Source organism: Trachurus japonicus, chromosome 19, assembly GCF_045865225.1.
Source record: "Trachurus japonicus isolate A0001 chromosome 19, Traja_1.0".
NCBI lineage: Eukaryota > Metazoa > Chordata > Actinopteri > Carangiformes > Carangidae > Trachurus > Trachurus japonicus.
In genome coordinates this window covers 4,833,199-4,852,160 of record NC_140925.1, presented here as the reverse complement: position 1 = coordinate 4,852,160, position 18,962 = coordinate 4,833,199, and the positions used below count along the sequence as shown (strand labels likewise).

The window sequence follows — 18,962 nt, the reverse complement described above, 5'->3', positions numbered from 1 at the left end:
GTGTGGTGGTCACACACACACGCACACACACACACACACACACACACACACACACACACACACACACACACACACACACACACACACACACACACACACACACACACACACACACACACACACACAGAGGATGTTCACATCACTTAATCAGTCGTCTTGTTATGCTGTGGGTTTTCGTTCGTGCCCGTCTCTTACAGCTGTTGGGACATTCATTTATCTAAATTATTATTAGGCCTATTTGTTAAATGTTATTCTTCAAGGACCACCGGCAAAAAAAGAAAGAAAAGGCACCAACAATTCTCATTGTATTTTTTTCTCACTTGTTAAGTATTTTTGCTAATGCTGAATGCAGGTCAAGGGAATATAATGTTATAAGAACACTGACTGTTATTTAGTCCATAACAAAAGACATCAGAGAAGACTTGAAAAGAACGTTAAGCAAGTGTAAGTGTATATTATACATCTCCACTGTGTTTGTTGGGTTTGTGTTTATCAATCAATCAATCAATTTGTTTATTTCGGGCATGTCAATTTAAATCATCATCATCACACTTCATCATCAAATAATACAATACATGGCCGAAAGGGAAAAGCGGGAGAAGCAAAAGCTTATCTAGTCCCGCCCCCATTACCCACAGCCGCCCCCATTACCCACAGCGCCCCCATTACCCACAGTGTGTGTGTGTGTGTGTGTGTTTGTTTATGTCAAATAAAACATTTGTTAAAAAAAACAACAAAAAACAAAACAAAAACAAAAAACACAATTTTAACATTCATACAGTAGGCCTACAGGTACACGCTAGCAGTTTCCCCCTGTTTACAGTCTTTATGCTAAGCTAAGCTAACCTAACCAGCAGGTGCAGGTCTATCGTCACTCACTCTTGGACTTTACTTTTCCAGACCACCAGATGGACCAGGATGGGGATGAGGCCCACTGGGAGGAGCGTGAGGGCGATGACCACGCCATGAGGAGCGTCCTGAAACTGGAGCTCCTCCTCCTCCTTGGTGCAGTTCTCAAAGAAGTAGGAGTGGATGCGGAGGAAGAAGTCTTGAGTGCTGGGGTTTGGATAATAGCAGTGGAGGACAAATGACACATACTCCACGCAATGTGTCAGTTCACTGTATGGTCTGTAAAAGATAAATAAAACCACAGAGTTAAAAACCTTTAGATGGTTTTGTGAAACACACAACTTAACTCATGAAAAGTGTGGCTCATCTGATGAAAACTGTGACTTGTGGTGAAAACATTAACATAGTGAGCAGAAATGGTTGAGACTGAGGCTCACACTCATTTAAACCTGGATTTCCTCTGAGGTTGAAGAGGCCCCCGACTTGTTGATGTCTACTTCCCAGTGCCAATTGTAATGGGCTTTCACACATAGACACAACTTTCAACAACTTTGCCATTTAAATGATATGGCTGGGCTGGTCATATTCTTTCCAAAAGCAGCCAGATGTTGTAGGTTTTACAAAAAGGAGAACATTTTAAGAGGCAGTTTTGATTCCTGAAGCCAGGACAATGTGGAATTTCCACTAAATTAGTTTGTCTGTCTCTTCAAGAAGTAGGCTAAGTAGCCTACTGGTTGGAGATGTTGCATTGTAAATTTACTAAGCTGTGGTTTTTGGTGTAAACCTGTACTTCCAACACCTAAACCTCTGTGGAGTTAGGGCCCCGGTGAGGTTAAACTTAAACCTGCAGCTGACCTGGTTTAACTGAGGTTTACATGGCAAGGTAAACAGAAAAACACCAAGCAGGGACAAAGTATATGTTATCAGAATCTTAATGCCATTTTCTACTTAAATCTATTATGTCTGAATTTGTAAAATGTTCTCACCATGTATGTCTTCTTTAGCTATTATTATTATTATTATTATTATTATTATTATTATTATTATTATTATTATTATTAACAACAACATATGTTTTCTTCTTCTAGGAGTAGTCATGGATTTATTTTTTTCTTATTATAGATCCATGGGAGTAGTACTGTACAATTTTGCTGTTGCAGCCATTTTGCCACCATAGTTCCTCCTCAGATGAGTGAAACAGCGCCCCTCTGGGTTGTAACGCCTGGTGAATATAAGTCATAGCGTGTGGTTAAAGGTGGTATTGCAGTCGAGGCCGTTAGTTACGTCACATCACGTAACGTAACGTAACGTAACGTCAACACTGCGGTACAGCCAGGTAAAGTTAAGAAAAACAAAACACCGTCGTATTAAATCGTTACCATGCGGTATTGCGGTCTGTGTCACCTGCTGCCTAACCGACAGACGGAAGGAAGAAACTGGAGAGTGAAAAATGAAGCAAACTGGTCGAAGTGTGTCCTCAAGAAAACCGATAACGGTAGAACGGTTTGTTAAAGCAGAAGTAAGTGGTCCGGTCGTTTTCGCTAATGCTGCGTTCCAGGCAGGCTTTTGAAATCGTAAATTACAGCTTCAAGTCACAACTTACGACCTTGTAGCGTTTCAGGCAACCCACTCGTGTTTTTCCGACCTGTTTTACCGGTGAAAGTCACTATAATGGCCACTCGTAACTTCCGACCGGTGAACTCGTACCAGATCGAACTGGTACCACTTCACGGTCGGAAAAATACGAGTTTCCTTGAACGCACCATAACAGTCCTCGTCCCTACGTCGCCACATTCACGGCGTTCCTTGGCTGCACACACAGCCCTGCATGCCGTTCTCTCTCCTCATTGGATAAAAACTGTAGGATACGATAAATGTTTTCTCTTCGGCTCAGAGCAGAGCAGAGGGACTGAGAGACCCGTGTTTCAGTCCAAACACTCTATGTAAGTGATTGCTGTCGGAAGATATAACTATTTAAGACTTATATTAACACAAATATATCACTTACTTCTGCTTTAAGTTTGGTTAGCAACAGGTTAGCAAGGAGAGTTAACGTTAGCTCGGTTCGGTTAGCAGGACGACGTTACCGGACATGGACCTGTTCGCCTTCAAGACGGAAAAGAAACGAGGATTTCGACACCAAATGTGAGTCAGAAACAACCGTTGTCGTGCGTGTGTGTCTTAAGTGTTGGATACGTTACATTTTATTGTCAGTAATTGTAACGGCGTTGTAATGGGGAAACAGTAGCGTTAGCAGTAGTTGGTATTTAAAATATCCCGCCGTTTTCCCGGTGTGTTTGACTGGTCGCTGCTGTGTCGCTGGTTTCCTGTTGTCTGTCTGTGGCTTGACTGTTTCCTCGAAGCTGTGTGCTGCTATCTTCTGAGTAATGACCTTAAATCAATAACATGTCAGCAAGTCGTGTGTATTTGATGCCAGATTTGATATTATTAATTTATTTGATTTTGATTTTTTTTTATTTTGATTTGATTTACTCATGAAACTTTACATATTAGCATCTGCTCCTGCTCAGTCTGACTCAGCTTTACATTATTCAAATTTGCATGTACACTTTAGAGAAAACGCGATTTTTAGACTTTCTATGGAACACTTATTAATGAATTGAGACCAGACAATAATCAGTAGTAGCAGCAGCAGCTGTGTGGGACATGATACCTAATTACCTTAAATGTATAGAGATTGCCAGCGTGTCGTCATCATGACGTATTCCCGGCGGGGAACGCAAAGCATTGTGGGAAACTTTGGCACAAACAAACGCGCCAGACTTTGAATTTGTGGAGGCAAGAACGCTAGTTTCAAATATCTACTGCTCTGGTTTGAAGATGCCATCAACCTGCTGTGTTGTGAACTGCAACAGTCGTTCGCACGATAGACAGGGCAAAAAGTTACATTTAGTACCATATAAGTAAGGGATAATGTATAGTTCGGAGGTTGTTATGGAGAAATAAACCCCGACAGGTTGTATGGAACCCGGTTTCATTCAACATGAAGGGGTTTATTTCTCCATAACAACCGACCAACTGTACATTATCCCGCTTATTACACGGTTTACGAGTGAAATAATTAATTTGAAACATAATGTTGATCAAAATACGACTTTCATCGATTTAAAATTGCATTTAGCGAATCTGCAAGACCGGGTCACTTCCGCTGTTTTGCCGAGCCTCCTCCCGTTCGTGCATTTGAAGCCTTTGATAATCAATCAGTGGATCGATAGATTACCATACACGTGTTAAGATGTGTGTATTGTGTGTAGTCGTATCTGTCATAAACAAGAGATTAACTTTACTGTTTACGGGGTGCGTTTGTGTCGCGGAGCCGCGGTGCCACCGAGACGAGAGGAGAGCTGTGACACCGGGTCAGAGGCTCTGATCAGCAGGTTTGGTTTCCAGCCACGATGTGGAAGGAGCCTCCACTCTCCTTGTAACAAGTTACAAGTCATTTATCTCTAACATCACTATTAGTCCGACGCTGTTTAATGACGGTAAAAATGAAACAGGTAAATATCCTGCATAGTTTCTCTTTTCTGTGCTGCGCTGATCAGAGCGGCGTCCCTAGCAACGGTCTGTTATACGTGACGAAGGTCCGTTATGTAAGGGATAATGTATAGTTCGGAGGTTGTTATGGAGAAATAAACCCCGACAGGTTGTATGGAACCCCGACGCGAAGCGGAGGGGTTTCATACAACCTGAAGGGGTTTATTTCTCCATAACAACCGACCAACTATACATTATCCCGCTTAGAACACGGCCTACAACTAAATCATTCAATAATGTAACACAAAATAATGATAAAAAGAGATTTTATTCATGTAAAATTAGACCGTTGCTCGGGACGCCGCTCTGACCAGCGCAGCACAGAAAAGAGAAAGTATGCAGGATATTTACTTTATGTTTCATTTTTACCGTCATTAAACAGCTTCGGACTAATAGTGATGTTAGATAAACGACTTGTAACCTGTTACAGGGAGAGTGGAGGCTCCTAAGTTATTTCCACATCGTGGCTGAAAAGTAAACTTGCATCAGAACTTCTGACCGTGTCACAGCTCCTCTCCTCTCTGTAGCTCCGCGACACAAACGCACCCCATAATCTCTTGTTTATGACAGATAGGACTACACACAATACATCGTAACGTGTATGGTAATCCATCGATCCACTGATTGATTATCAAAGGCTTCAAATGCACGAACGGGAGGAGGCTCAGCAAAACAGCGGCCGTGACCGGACATGCAGAGTCGGCCGTTGCTATGGAGTCCCTAGCAACGGTCCGCTCAGCGGTGGTCTATCGAGAAATAAACACCGCAGAATATTGGTGATTGACCAATCAGAATCGAGTATTCAAGAGAGCCGTGTTCTAAACAGAAATAACAGACCGCAGAACGCAGCACTGGACCAATCAGAGCAGCATTTAATAGAGCCGTGTAATAATTATATATATATGGGTGCTGGAAGTTGGGCAGCAGGTTAATGTCAGCGGACCACACCATGTTCATAGGGATCCAGCCCTTTGATTGTCTTTATTTTGTCCTCGTATCGTTTATTTGCGGCTGGATTTAGTTTTAGGCGGTATGGTTCTTTGTTGTTTTCCTTTGCCCGCTGCATTGTGCCAGTTAATTCTGTTTTTTATTGTACTTTTGTTATTATTTACATTGTCCATGTCTAGCGCGCTATGTAGATCGGGGGAAATTGGCCAAAGATACCCACAATCCTTTGCGTTTCTGATGACGTTGCCGCCCAGTTGGTCACGTGTCTTGGCAATCTCTATAGCCTAGCTTCCTGTGTCTTGTTTGCTATTAAGAAATTGCAAACACAAGTGTTTATTTCTTATATATTATTGTAATCCTGTTTCTGAATCTAGAACCTTCATCGTTGGTTGTTTTTCAACAAAAATGGTTAAGTGGCACATTGTCCTACTTAATACTTTATTTCTAGATGACCTGTTAGACTTATACCAAGCAACTCCACTATATTGTGTCAGTGTTAATTTTGGTCGCTGTGGTTACGACTGGCCCAGATTTAAGTTATAACCTACAAACCATATCCTCCTGGTGATGCAAGTGTTGGAACAGATTTTTTTTTTTAAGTTAAAAGAACTGTATGTAAGAAATGTACAGCAAGTAATAATATAATCACTCAATATGTCACCAGAGACTAAGGAGTCATGTTAATTTGAAATACTGATCTAACTGACAACAATAGTACAGCCAGAATTTGCATTTAAAAATGTTATTTGCATCCTGCAAATCATGTTTATGTTTTTTCAGTGGCATTTCGGCCTCCAGGTTGCCAGTTAAGCTACCACTGAGCTGTAGCTACGACTGAGAGATAAAACGATCGCCAATTGAGAACGCGATAAAATTTCGATTATCGGCTTTGGTCATATTTGCTTGATATCACACGGGAGAACTAATGGCGCATTTCCACTAGCACGGCTCGGCTCGATACGGCTCGGCACGGCACGGCTCGGCTCGGTTTGGTTGTGTTTCCATTACAACTGAGTATCACTAGTGCCGCCGTGACGTCATTTACACGGCGCCGAGCAACGCTCTAAACTCTGTAAATATATAACTTTAGCAACATTTGAAACATTTTCAGGCGAGAAAGTAGTCGTTTAGATCCCCAACGTGTTGAAAATCTGACAAAATACCAGCTGTTTACAATTGTGTTTCAACGAAGTCGGCGTTACTAAAGCTAGCCGTAGTGTGCAACGCACTTCCGGTTATATTCACAAAATAAAATACCCGTTGCCTTTTATCATAAGGAAAGCCATTACGATAGAATTGGTGCTTTTACTTTGTAAACAGGAAGTGAACCTACCCTCGCTGTAGCTAGCTTTAAACCGCCGTTTTGACTGCTCTCGTCCCGTTAACGGCATTTAACCGTTCAATATGCCTTACCGGAGAGTCTTGCCAGCTCTGAGATCGGCCTGGCTCATTGTAAAACATTTATTTATTGATGTAAATGTGGTGTTTTCTGTGCGTAGGCTGACCCCAAGGCAGTGCTGCTCTTCTTTCTAACCACAAACAAACTGCTGCTACAGCCACAATTGTTAGATTTCATCAATGAGACCAACATAAGAGTTTAACCAGCCGGCGGTAAACCTCTTAAAAGCCATCGGGGAAGTTAATTAGCGGTCGTTTTCTTCCCGGGGTGACGACCGTAGGCTGGCCGGCGGAGCACGTCAGGAGCCGGGCTGCTGCCTCTGTGGTGTCGCGGTCGCTGCTCGGACCTGGAGCTTCACTTCTCCGAAAAACATCGGGGCAAACTTCTAAACAGCCGTCGTTTGGATAAACTAACCGCACATGGGGATCTAAACAGTTACTTTCTCGCATGAAAAAATATTAAAACTTAATAAAGTCACGTAATAACAGAGCCAGTCTCAATATTAGAAATTCTCTGGTAATAACAGCTTCAGCAGGAACATTTCTGTTGTCGGTCGTCGCTTCCAGTGGTCGTCGCCTCCATCGGCCAATCAGTGGAAGGCAGTCGGCTGACGTCACGTTTTAGTAACGCTTCGGCTCGCTTGGAACCAGGGCTGAGCTGATACCAAAAGTGTACCTGGTTGCAGGTACTACGTGCTAGTGGAAACACGCAAATAGCGCGCCGAGCCGAGCCGTACCGAGCCGAGCCGTGCTAGTGGAAATGCGCCATAAGTGGCTTGTTGTCTCTCTTCCGCCTGGTACACCACCTAACCCAGTTAGTCTGAGGAAGGGTCTTGAGCCCGAAACGTCACTCCCCCCCTTGGGTGATAATAAATTATTGCTCCGGAGCTTTTGTTGGTGTGCGGACTTTTCTTTTTCATATCAACTAACTAATGCGGTCTAACATGTTTTAGAGAGCCATGATCATCTTTACATTGAGACTGAAGTCAGTGAAAAGAGCAGAGGTTAACGTGTGGATTATATCTGGCAACCTCGAGTCTGGGGGCGAGGGGAGGGGAAACAATGCGCTGCAGCAACAGTTTTGGCCACAATCTTACATACATCTCCTTTAATTAATTAATTTATTTCTCTTGATTATTTTTTTCTGTCAATAAAACAACAGACAAGACAGACACTAATGTTAACTCACTCAGGGATGAAATGATTTTAGATTTTAGTGGTCAAAAGTCAGAAAATGTTATGGTTGATTAAAACTGGAGTAGCTGAAGGTGTCAGTTGTACCGTAGTTTGGTAATTATTTTAGTTTTCCTTGAAATGAGGTGAATATCCGTCAGCTGTCATTACTCATTTCTCAGTACTGCTATTACTACAATCCTAGTCCTTCTTCAAAAAAAGTATGGACATATTATTCAAAACATAACACACCATAAAAGTGTCAAAGAGAGAATCGAAAGCAGCGACAAGGAAAAAAACCCAAACAGTATAATGTCAGAACACATACAGTTATTTCTGGGAATACTCAGCTTTCCGTACTTGGTGAAAGTTTCCAGATGACACCAGTTTTCTGAGCCAATCAGCAACATTGCATAGTGAAACTGGTCTTCACAAATTATGCTAAAATTTGCCAGCATGTCCCATTGGCACGATGTGGCATACTCCTGATCCTGGAATCTCTCTGCAAAGTAAAGCAAAAGGATGTTTCTGATAGATACACACATGAACTGGATACTGGATTTACATCAGGCTGAGTCATCGGCCCGGTCTCGCATGTTACTTAAAGCTGATACTTAACCACATAGTCACATAGTCTGCTTCATATTGAGAAATAACTTTCACACAGGAAGTTTACGGCACTGATCAGTGTTTCCTTTTGTCATATATCGAATCTCACCGTCATCGTCCATGATAATTGTTTCATTGCTCGGCAGTTTGTCTTCAATCAGATGCGTCTCATCTCTCGTACTGGATGTAACATTATCTAGGGACATCGTAACTGCAGGAAGAAGCAAAATGTCTTTACTGCTATGGCTGACTAACACACACACACACACACATAGAAAATAATATACAAGATTCAGTTTGATAGTGTTACTGCCGTGTCAAAACCTTTCAAATACCACCAGATTAGAAAAGTATTCAGAAACCGTTTTGATAATCAACCAATCAATTGTCTTTGTCATTTTTAAAGCAGAAAGTGAAGCAGTCAAATATTCACAGTTTACAGGAAGACGCACGCATCATCGTATACTAAAGATTTGCAGATGTCACCTTTATTTGTGTTATGATGAAATGATGAAGATAATTGTTAGTTGCAGCTGTAAATGTCTCTGTGAGCAACTGAAACTCAATTTGTCAACTCTTTTATTGTTTATTGTTTATTGAGGATCCCCATTAGCCGACGCACAAACGCCAGGCTAGTCTTCCTGGGGTCCTTTTCAAAAGTTCAAAATAAAATAATAATACACAGATTCAGTTACAAAACATACACAGATCCAGTTACAATAAAATCATTACATCTGTGGTGTATAAATTGTAAGAGTAATTTTTTTTAAATAGCCGTTTATAAATTGTAAGTGTAATTTTTTTTAAATAGCCGTTTTCTTTTCTTTTGTCTTTTAATGATGACAACTTGAATATTTTTGAACTGTTGGACTAAGAGGAGAAGATGCAATTTGAAGATACATGTTGGGCTCAGGGAAACTGTGTTGTATTTCCGACAGTTAAAATGATTAATTGGGAAAATACACAAAAAGAATGAGATTAGTTTAGTTACTTATTAATATGTATTTATTCAGGACTCAAAAGTGGTCCATGTATTAAAAAAAAGTAAGAACAAAGTACAGACATGCTATAATATAGGTCCACAATAAATAAAATAAATAATTGTCTCCCCAAAAGACCAGATATCCTCATCCAGTTCGATTGATTTGACTGTAATGTTTCTTCTATGTTTCACTCATAGTTTGTTAGTTGAAATACAGAACGACTTGCTGTTATACTTATTGGACAGACTAGTGAATGTTTGGTTCTTCTTTCTTTCTCACCTGTGCTGAACTCTCTCTCCGTCACGTTGACTGTCTGTGATTCCTCCACACCTGTGTACACACATAAAAACAAAAAGCTCTTTTTTTAAAATCCCAACTCATTTTTAAAAGACTCTCACACCAGCTTCTTGTTGTTCGCTGCCTCCAAAACATGTCCTGTCTCTCTTCCTTTCCTCCTCCAGGAATCCCACACTCTGTGAGAACAATGGACGCAAATGGAAACAGGCAGGAAACCAAAAGAAAAAAAAAAAAAAAAAGGTAAAGAGTAAAACATTATCTTAAATCCTATTTAAATAAAATATAAGAGAGTGTGAAGTCAGATAGATACCTATGATGAGCAGAGGGAAGAGCAGGAACAGGATCATGGTGGTCAGTGTAGCAGTAACCTCTGAGGCCGGACTGTGACCACAGATGTAATTATGAAGCTCAAGGACTGAGAGCTGAGGGGAAGGAAACCCAGCCCTCTTATCTCAGCACCGTGTGGGTGTGTGTCTGTGTCTGTGTGTGTGTCTGTGTATGTGTGTGTTCATATTAGTTCATATGTTCCAGTAAAGCCAGGTGAAATCCACCGGATAAACAGGCAGAGTGGGATAATCACTAATGTGTGAAGATGAAGGCAAAATGAAACTAATTAAAGCGAATGGTAATTTCAATTACCTTCTCAGTCCATCTTAGTTTTTTCTTTTATGATGTCATCAGTAGGAGCCGATGATAGAGTTACTAACACACTGTGGATTTTGATCGTTTCGTTTGTTATCTTGCTCATTGTGCACCAATCTGTATAAATGTTCAGTTTTCATATAAACTACAGGTAGATTTCATCTTTGTGTGGTTAATTAAAGGAAGTCCTCGCTTATTCCTCTGCCTCTAATGACATAAACACATGGTTTTATGATGATGTATCTTTTAACTGGGAGGGGGCTGGCCAGGGTGTGTGTGTGTGTGTCTGTGTGTGTGTGTGTGTGTGTGTGTGCTTGTGTGTGGTTTCCTGCTCCAACTCGGACAGCCATGCAGGCCAGTGAAAAGAAAAACACTTTTAAAGAGCTTCCTCCTTCATTTCCTGTATTGTCAAGCAAAATTTCGCTCTGAAAGAAAGGAAACAAGTTGTACTTATGTTTGTGTGTATTTACCTCAGACACACACAACAACAACAACCTCCTTAGTGTTGTGTGTGTGTGTTGTTGTTTTTTTTAAGTGTAGTCTGGCAGCCATCGCGGTGCCGCCTCGGGAAAACAGGGAGGTTCTCTGTGAATGGAAAGACATTTGGTGAAATTCAGAGTATCCATTCAGTGACGTGTAGCATCCACATACCAGTAATATCATCATAACATAGCTGCCCCTAAATTACGGCATTTTGCCACTAAAAATTGAGACTGTGCAAGTAAATTTTTCATTTACTAAATTTTTCATTTACTTGCGCATGTGCAACCAGTAAATTTGCCGGGTTTTTATTTTTTTGAAATGTGGAAGTGGCAACTCAAAGTATCTGTTATCCGTCATTACAGGTGTCAGGACAATGTGTGTGAGGATCGTGAATGAAAAGGAAATGTGAGTATTTGCTTTGCGAGTAGATTTACAGTGTGCGTCCCTAAATTTTCAAGTTAGTGAGTAAAAAAAACGACTTTATAATAAGTACACACTATTAAGCATTAGTTAAGCATTATTAAATACTGAATTCTTCATTTATAACACAAAAAGGAAAGGTCACACGCACATCCGTACCAAAGGCTTTGGGCAGGTGCTGAGCCAAAAACATACAAGAATTAAAAAGAAAGTAAAAGGCTCGCACACCGCAGGGCTCCTAAATGCAGTCCATTTATTATCAGGAACAATGTAACGTTTCGAGCAGTTGCTCTTCGTCAGACATACAAAAGCCACATAGACGCCATCTTAAGTATCATGTGGTAGTCATGTGACAACTAGAAAACAGGAAGCAGATACCGGTACAAACACAAAACCTAACATTTAACATGAAGAAAATATTAGGAAGTGCTAAAGAAAAAGTATATAAAACGGCATCCACTAATAATACAAAGTCCTGTTATATTCTAGTATTTTTAAACATCAATATAATAAATTCCTGAGAAGAAACAAAAGCATGGGTGCAGGAGCACACACACACACAAGTAAATGAACTGTGTAATGTACGTACACATGCGCCCATACCAATGAAAACACCATAAATGTAGGTCATACCAGCCACAACGTAGAAATCTCATATCACATATCATATTACAAATAGCATACATAGTAGAGAATTACATAAATAGTAGAAAAATATATCAAAATCTAAGTGTATTAAACACTAGTGCGAGAGACACACAGGGAAGCTACACTCAGTAGGATATGCAAACAGTGATCAGGCATGAGTGCCGTCATGAAGTTGGTACATGCTACTGAGGCTACACCTAAGTACTAAGGCACAATAATATCAAAACACATTAAAGCACGGAGCAACACACAGATGAAAACAATAATGTGTGACATATTCACAATAATTACAGGAATGGACGAATGTCTGGGTGACATAGTATCTAAAGTGTAAATCCAGAAAAGTTCACGTCTGAGAAGCAATTTGTTGATATCACCTCCCCTCCTCGGAATACATACTAGATGTAGCTGAGAGAAGCAACACTATGTTTCATCTGGTTAAAGTGATTAGCTACAGGGCTCTTGGGATCAGAGTTTCTTATAGCACATCTATGTTCAGAGATTCTATTTTTACACATGTAATTCTGTCATTAACAGTTTCAGTTCTACTAGAATTGAAACTGTTAATGACCACATAATTACATGTGTTGTTCCTTATTCACCTCTTGCTAAGAATATGTCCTCGATTATACATAAACATTGGCATATTGTCTCCTCCGATCCTTCTCTGAGAGGACGATTTGAAAACCCCCCTCGTGTTGCCTTTAGAAGACCCCCCAATCTTAGAAATATGCTGGTCAGGGCGGACAACCCTAGCCCTCCACGTCCTCGTGTTTTTTTCTTCCCCCTGTGGAAGCAGGTAACTATAAGTGTGGTAATAGTCAACAGTGCAATTTTACACGTAAAACCAAAACCTTTCATCATCCACGTACTGGTAAAGTGTTTTCTGTTAAGGGTATAATTTCTTGCAAAACTAACAACGTTATATATATGCTTAAGTGCCCTTGTGGGCTTGCATATATTGGTAAGACATCCAGACCCCTTAAAAATAGAATCTCTGAACATAGATGTGCTATAAGAAACTCTGATCCCAAGAGCCCTGTAGCTAATCACTTTAACCAGATGAAACATAGTGTTGCTTCTCTCAGCTACATTGGTATAGAACTAGTATGTATTCCGAGGAGGGGAGGTGATATCAACAAATTGCTTCTCAGACGTGAACTTTTCTGGATTTACACTTTAGATACTATGTCACCCAGGGGCATGAACGAAGAAATGGACATTCGTCCATTCCTGTAATTATTGTGAATATGTCACACATTATTGTTTTCATCTGTGTGTTGCTCCGTGCTTTAATGTGTTTTGATATTATTGTGCCTTAGTACTTAGATGTAGCCTCAGTAGCATGTACCAACTTCATGACGGCACTCATGCCTGATCACTGTTTGCATATCCTACTGAGTGTAGCTTCCCTGTGTGTCTCTCGCACTAGTGTTTAATACACTTAGATTTTGATATATTTTTCTACTATTTATGTAATTCTCTACTATGTATGCTATTTGTAATATGATATGTGATATGAGATTTCTACGCTGTGGCTGGTATGACCTACATTTATGTTTTCATTGGTATGGGCGCATGTGTACGTACATTACACAGTTCATTTACTTGTGTGTGTGTGTGCTCCTGCACCCATGCTTTTGTTTCTTCTCAGGAATTTATTATATTGATGTTTAAAAATACTAGAATATAACAGGACTTTGTATTATTGGTGGATGCCGTTTTATATACTTTTTCTTTAGCACTTCCTAATATTTTCTTCATGTTAAATGTTAGGTTTTGTGTTTGTACCGGTATCTGCTTCCTGTTTTCTAGTTGTCACATGACTACCACATGATACTTAAGATGGCGTCTATGTGGCTTTTGTATGTCTGACGAAGAGCAACTGCTCGAAACGTTACATTGTTCCTGATAATAAATGGACTGCATTTAGGAGCCCTGCGGTGTGCGAGCCTTTTACTTTCTTTTTAATTCATTTATAACACATGAATGAGCATTAGTATGTAGTTTATAAATACAGTTAGTGCTCATCAATGATGAGTAAAACATTTTTACTGTTTATAAACTACATACTAATGAGTATTCATGTGTTATAAATGATTAATTCAGTATTTATTAATGCTTAACTAATGCTTAAAGCTGCCCTGTGGTGCTTTGCTCATTACGAGCCATCAGCCGTGTTTTTTTTCGAGTAGGCTACTGCAACAGTCAGCCTGCGCCGTTCGATGACGTTGAACCCCCCCTTCCGTCCCTCCCTCCCCGAACGGTAAGTGCAGGTAACCAGGCAACCAGGTGACTGGCGAAGTAGGAAGAGAAAAAAAAGTTGTGGTCATTCAGCTTTGGCATTTATTTAGGGGTGTGACCTTATACATGTGTAAACGTTTACACGGAATGAAACTGTAAACGTTTAGTAAAAAAAAAAAAAAAAAAAATCCCTAAACGATATCTAGGCCTACACGCAATTTATTTTCATATTTTTATACATAGGCCTACATTTTGGGGGGGGGGGGGGGGGGCTGGGTGAAAAGTAGTCCCGCACACTGTCTTAATTTAGAGAAAACTATGATTTAATAAAAATGATGCTGTGACGCGCTTCCCTCCTCCAAAATGTGTGTAAGTGCGTTTTTTCTTTCCTTTTTTCTTGTCTTTTTTTTTTTTTTGCGAGCGAGTGTGATGGCGCCGCCACGCCGGGTCAAACATTGCTTTTCTGGTTGCCAAAAAATATTCTAAGCAAATATAGCCTCCCTAAACACAAACAAATAACCTTAAACGGATTGAAAGAGGTGTCTCGGGACATTAAAGACGGCCGAGGACTGACGAGACGCCTCTGTATTGCTCCTGCCCGGTCTGTCCACTCCTCTCATACACACTTCAGCACCTGTCCTGGGCTGCACCGTGTCGGCTCGGCTCGGCTCGCTCCTCGTTTTAAATGACTTTACTCCTTTTAAAAGTAGTGTAAACAATTTACTGTTCTGATCACTCATACGCGTGTATAGTTAGGCTACACGTTGCATTATTAGTGTGACTGCTGAAGCAGTCACACTATTGTTCTTCTGTTTGGCCATTTTCTTCCGCCTTTTTACGGTCTTCTTCTAGTCCTTCATACTTTGTGCTATTTCAACAATTCATATATCAAAACGTGCAGCTTCTTTTGAACTTTATCGGCATTACTTTTCTCTTTTTAACTATTTATACTTTTTCAAATATTTAACTTTTTCTGATTTTTTTCAGCTTTATAATGTGTGTGTATTGCGTCTAACGAGCAGAGCCAGAGTGGTGTCAGAGTGGAGAGAGGCAAAAAAACATTCTAGAGTTTTTCTGGCTAAACTGTCAGCATGGCCACAAATTAAACTCTAGACAAATTATTTTCTCCAGTTTTGTAGCCACACTTGTCTTCTGGCTAAAATTCTGGTCAAAAATGCAAAGAGACTTAGATAATAATTTTAAATATTTTTTAAATGCAGCCAGGGAGCTCTCTGCTCTCATTAAGCTCAATGCATTTTTTTCACATCAGCAGGAGAAGGAGCTCAACTTTGTAACTTGCTGTTAAGTGCTTTTTAATTCATTTGAATTCACCAAAAAATAGTCACAGGTCACAAAAAAGTCCTCTTCTTACTTGGTGTGGCTAATTTATATTAATTTATTTTTGTTTTAAGCATCATTGAAAAATCTCACATTCATCAAAGTCTCAACCTCTCTTCTTGACAACTCCTCTGTAGTGTAGGGGTTAGGGTAACTGCCTGCCAACCCTAAGGTCACTGGTTCGAATCCAAGGGAAGAATTCTTGTTATGTTATGTTGAATTCTGCTCTCCTCCCCCGCCTTCAATTGGTTACAGGTGTTTGTTATCTCCTTGATTATTCGTACCAGTTTGCAGCACATCATCACATTACAATGAATGACAACAGTCTTGAAAGCAGTGTGCTCTCTGTAGCCGAGTGGCAGAGTAAAGGTTTAGTGATCATATGGTCACGGGTTCGATTCCTGCCTCAGTCATTTCACATCATTGCTTGACTTTTGATTCCAATTATTCAGCTGTCATTGGACAGTCTTTGATTCCTCATAGTATAAAGCTCATTGTAACTCAGGTTCTCTGTGGCCATATGGTTAGTGTGTTAGGTGTTGTGCTATTTCAACAATTCATATATCAAAACGTGCAGCTTTTTTTGAACTTTATCGGCGTTACTTTTCTCTTTTTAACTATTTATACTTTTTAAAATATTTAACTTTTTCTGCAAATTAAACTCTAGACAAATTATTTTCTCCAGTTTTGTAGCCACACTTGTCTTCTGGCTAAAATTCTGGTCAAAAATGCAAAGAGACTTAGATAATAATTTTAAATATTTTTTAAATGCAGCCAGGGAGCTCTCTGCTCTCATTCAGCCCAATGCTGAGAATTCTCCACAACTCTGTCTGAAACATGCTTATGTCTGTGCTCTCTGTGGCGAAGTGGCAGAGTAAAGGTTTATTGATCATGAGGTCATGGGTTTGATTCCTTACTTTTTTTTTTAAAGTCCCACTCCCGCGACCCTTTTCGGCCATTTTAAAACCAGCTCATTAGCCATGCACATTAGCAATGTACCTCTGGGGGGTGGGCGGAGACTGCGCTGCTCTGCACCCGCCCAGCCACCTCCTCGCACCCCACCCCCCCGCTTGCTGACAGCTGGACATTGTACAATTACAGATTCAGCGCGTTTAGCGTAAAACTCCACACTGGGATTCGATCCCACACTGGAACATAGTCCTTGCTCATGGTGCAAGCTGCTCTACCAGGTGAGCTATACCTATTATACCTAGACAGCTACACCGAGCTGTGAAGGCTTTCACCTCTGAGCCAGATGCAGAGCGGGGCGGGAGCTTGTAGCACTAGTGCCCTCCCCTGGAGCTGTGACACCCTCAACTCCAGTCTTCCTGAAACTGCCAGTTCGCGTCTGCCATTGGTTCACAGCAGTTTGAAGGCAGAAAAACTCTGAAATGCAATTTTGCACTTCCTTCTCTGCTGATAAGTGCTCTAACACAAGAAAAATGCCACAGGAACATGTGAAAAGCTCAGAAAACACGATTTTCACGGGAGTGGGTCTTTAAGCAGAAGCCAGTGATCCTCTTGTCAAAGGTTTTCTTTACCCCTCACATACTGTCTCTGTCTGTAGCCTAGTGGTTAGCTTGCTGGTCTGGAGACCTGAAGGTTGCTGGTTCAAATCTTGCCTCAACAACAATTATAGTGAATTATTTTCCCAGTTGTCCTCTGTTGACTTCTGATAACTTGCTTCATGTTGAAACTGCTGCTCTCAGCCTGAAATTCACAGAAATTTTCATTCTAAGTCATTCAAGCTTGACTCTCAAGCTTTCTTGATGTTGACAGTGTGCAGATCATTAACAGACAACAGTCTCCTCAACTGCGTGTGCACTGTGGCCTAGAGGCAGAGTGGAAGTCTAATGACCATGAGGATGTGAGTTCGATTCCGACCTTGGTCAAACATTTGTATGGTGATCACTGCTTGCACTATTTGCTAATTCTGCAACAGCGTTCAGTTGCTATCAGCAGTCACACCATTTCCATTCTTGGAAATGCTTTTTCTAGTTATTAGTTATAGCTACTTCAAAAATAAAGGACGGTGGAGTGAGCCAAGCTGTAGCCCAGGACACGCACCGCACCGTGGGAGAGGAGGGAGAGACTGGGCTCCGCGGGGCTCTTGCAACTAGCGGCGGATCAGAGAGGGTGGAGGACCGACATGACAGGGGGTCTTGGTCTCCTGGTACCTGTGCGGTCCAGGACCGCGGAGGTCAGCGAGAGGGGGGGTAGCCTACGGTGGTCGACTCTGAACGCTCACCGGGCGGATCTCTCCACGGTGCGGTGCGTGTCGGGGGGGAGGGGGGTGGGACGAATCCGCCGTCGGGTCTCCTCCGCTCCGGTGGCTGCAGTGTCAGTGCTGCCACCGGCTGCATATCAGACTAGACAAAAATAAGATAACATGTTCTTCTTCTCTTCTGTTTACCAGCGCTCTAAACCCTACGTCAAATCCGAACGTGTTGCGTTGCATGCGTAATTCCCTGTGCGACAGCGCGGGAAAGTCGCTCCTCAGAGGCAATTGCGCTCCTGGGTAAACCAGGGACTGTTGTGTGGTGGAGATGCGTTCAATGATCATCCTAATAAGTCGTTTGGCAGTGGCTGCAATGTAACGGACATTGTTTTATATGTATAAACTCCACAGGCCAGCTTTAATAGTGTGTACTTATTATAAAGTGTTAACCACAAAAGCTAGTCTGGAGCCGTGCATCATAACATAATTACAACATAATTACAGCTCGTAATTACAACATAAAGTAAGTGTTGATGCAACATTTGTTTAACCTGATTTTTTTTTTTTTTTTGATCTGTGCAGAGTGCACGCTTTAACATGACCACACATTCACACTTTCACACCTTAAATGCACACAGCTTTATACACTTGCATGTTAAAGAAGAAGGAAGAGCGCACACACTCAAAAGAAGAAAAAAGTCTGGAGGTACTCGGCAAACAAACAATTGAAAAGAAAAAGAAGCCAACAACACTCAGTGTCCTTCTAATACCGTTAATACCTCACTGGTACAGACAGGCTGATCACACAAACCGGTTTCGACGGTCAGTCTTCGTCAGTGTGTGATGAAGACTGACTGTCGAAACCGGTTTGTGTGATTACACTTGCATGTTCCCATTTAATTTTTTTTGTGCGCTGGTTAAAAATCCTTCAGTCATATTTTAAAAGAAAGAAAGAAAGAAATAAAGTTAATCCTTGAGAGCTTATATCTACGAAAATAGTAAATTTATTTATTTATTTCCCCCTGATTTGATTTTAGTGGATAGATAAATTGGTAAAGCCTTTATTGTTTCTGGTATTTAGCAGCTCTCATTTGTGTTATCTTTTCAGATCAAAGTGAAGTTGTCACCCACAAACGCAATGATCTGAAACACTTTAT

The 18,962-nt window shown here is 40.9% G+C and overlaps 1 protein-coding gene across 1 annotated transcript; it reads right to left on the bottom strand.

Annotated features, from left to right (window-relative positions):
* Positions 1-742: 742 nt before the first annotated feature.
* LOC146967196 (receptor activity-modifying protein 3) lies at positions 743-10,240 on the bottom strand. The gene is made up of 5 exons (XM_085761291.1): positions 10,123-10,240; positions 9,795-9,845; positions 8,642-8,743; positions 8,284-8,425; positions 743-1,128 (listed from the first exon to the last, which is right to left on the bottom strand). Exons 1-5 carry the CDS (start codon positions 10,157-10,159, stop codon positions 876-878), a joined length of 585 nt encoding a protein of 194 aa, XP_085617417.1. The 5' UTR covers positions 10,160-10,240; the 3' UTR covers positions 743-875.
* Between the last annotated feature and the right edge of the window lie 8,722 nt (positions 10,241-18,962).

Excerpts from the sequence above, each read along its gene's own strand:
- LOC146967196 (XM_085761291.1), bottom strand. The coding sequence starts at position 10,159 with ATGATCCTGTTCCTGCTCTTCCCTCTGCTCATCATAG. Across the intron at positions 9,846-10,122 it reads CTTCCCTCTGCTCATCATAG|GTGTGGAGGAATCACAGACA; the intron begins GTATCTATCTGA and ends GTGTGTACACAG. Across the intron at positions 8,426-8,641 it reads AATTATCATGGACGATGACG|AGAGATTCCAGGATCAGGAG; the intron begins GTGAGATTCGAT and ends TTTACTTTGCAG.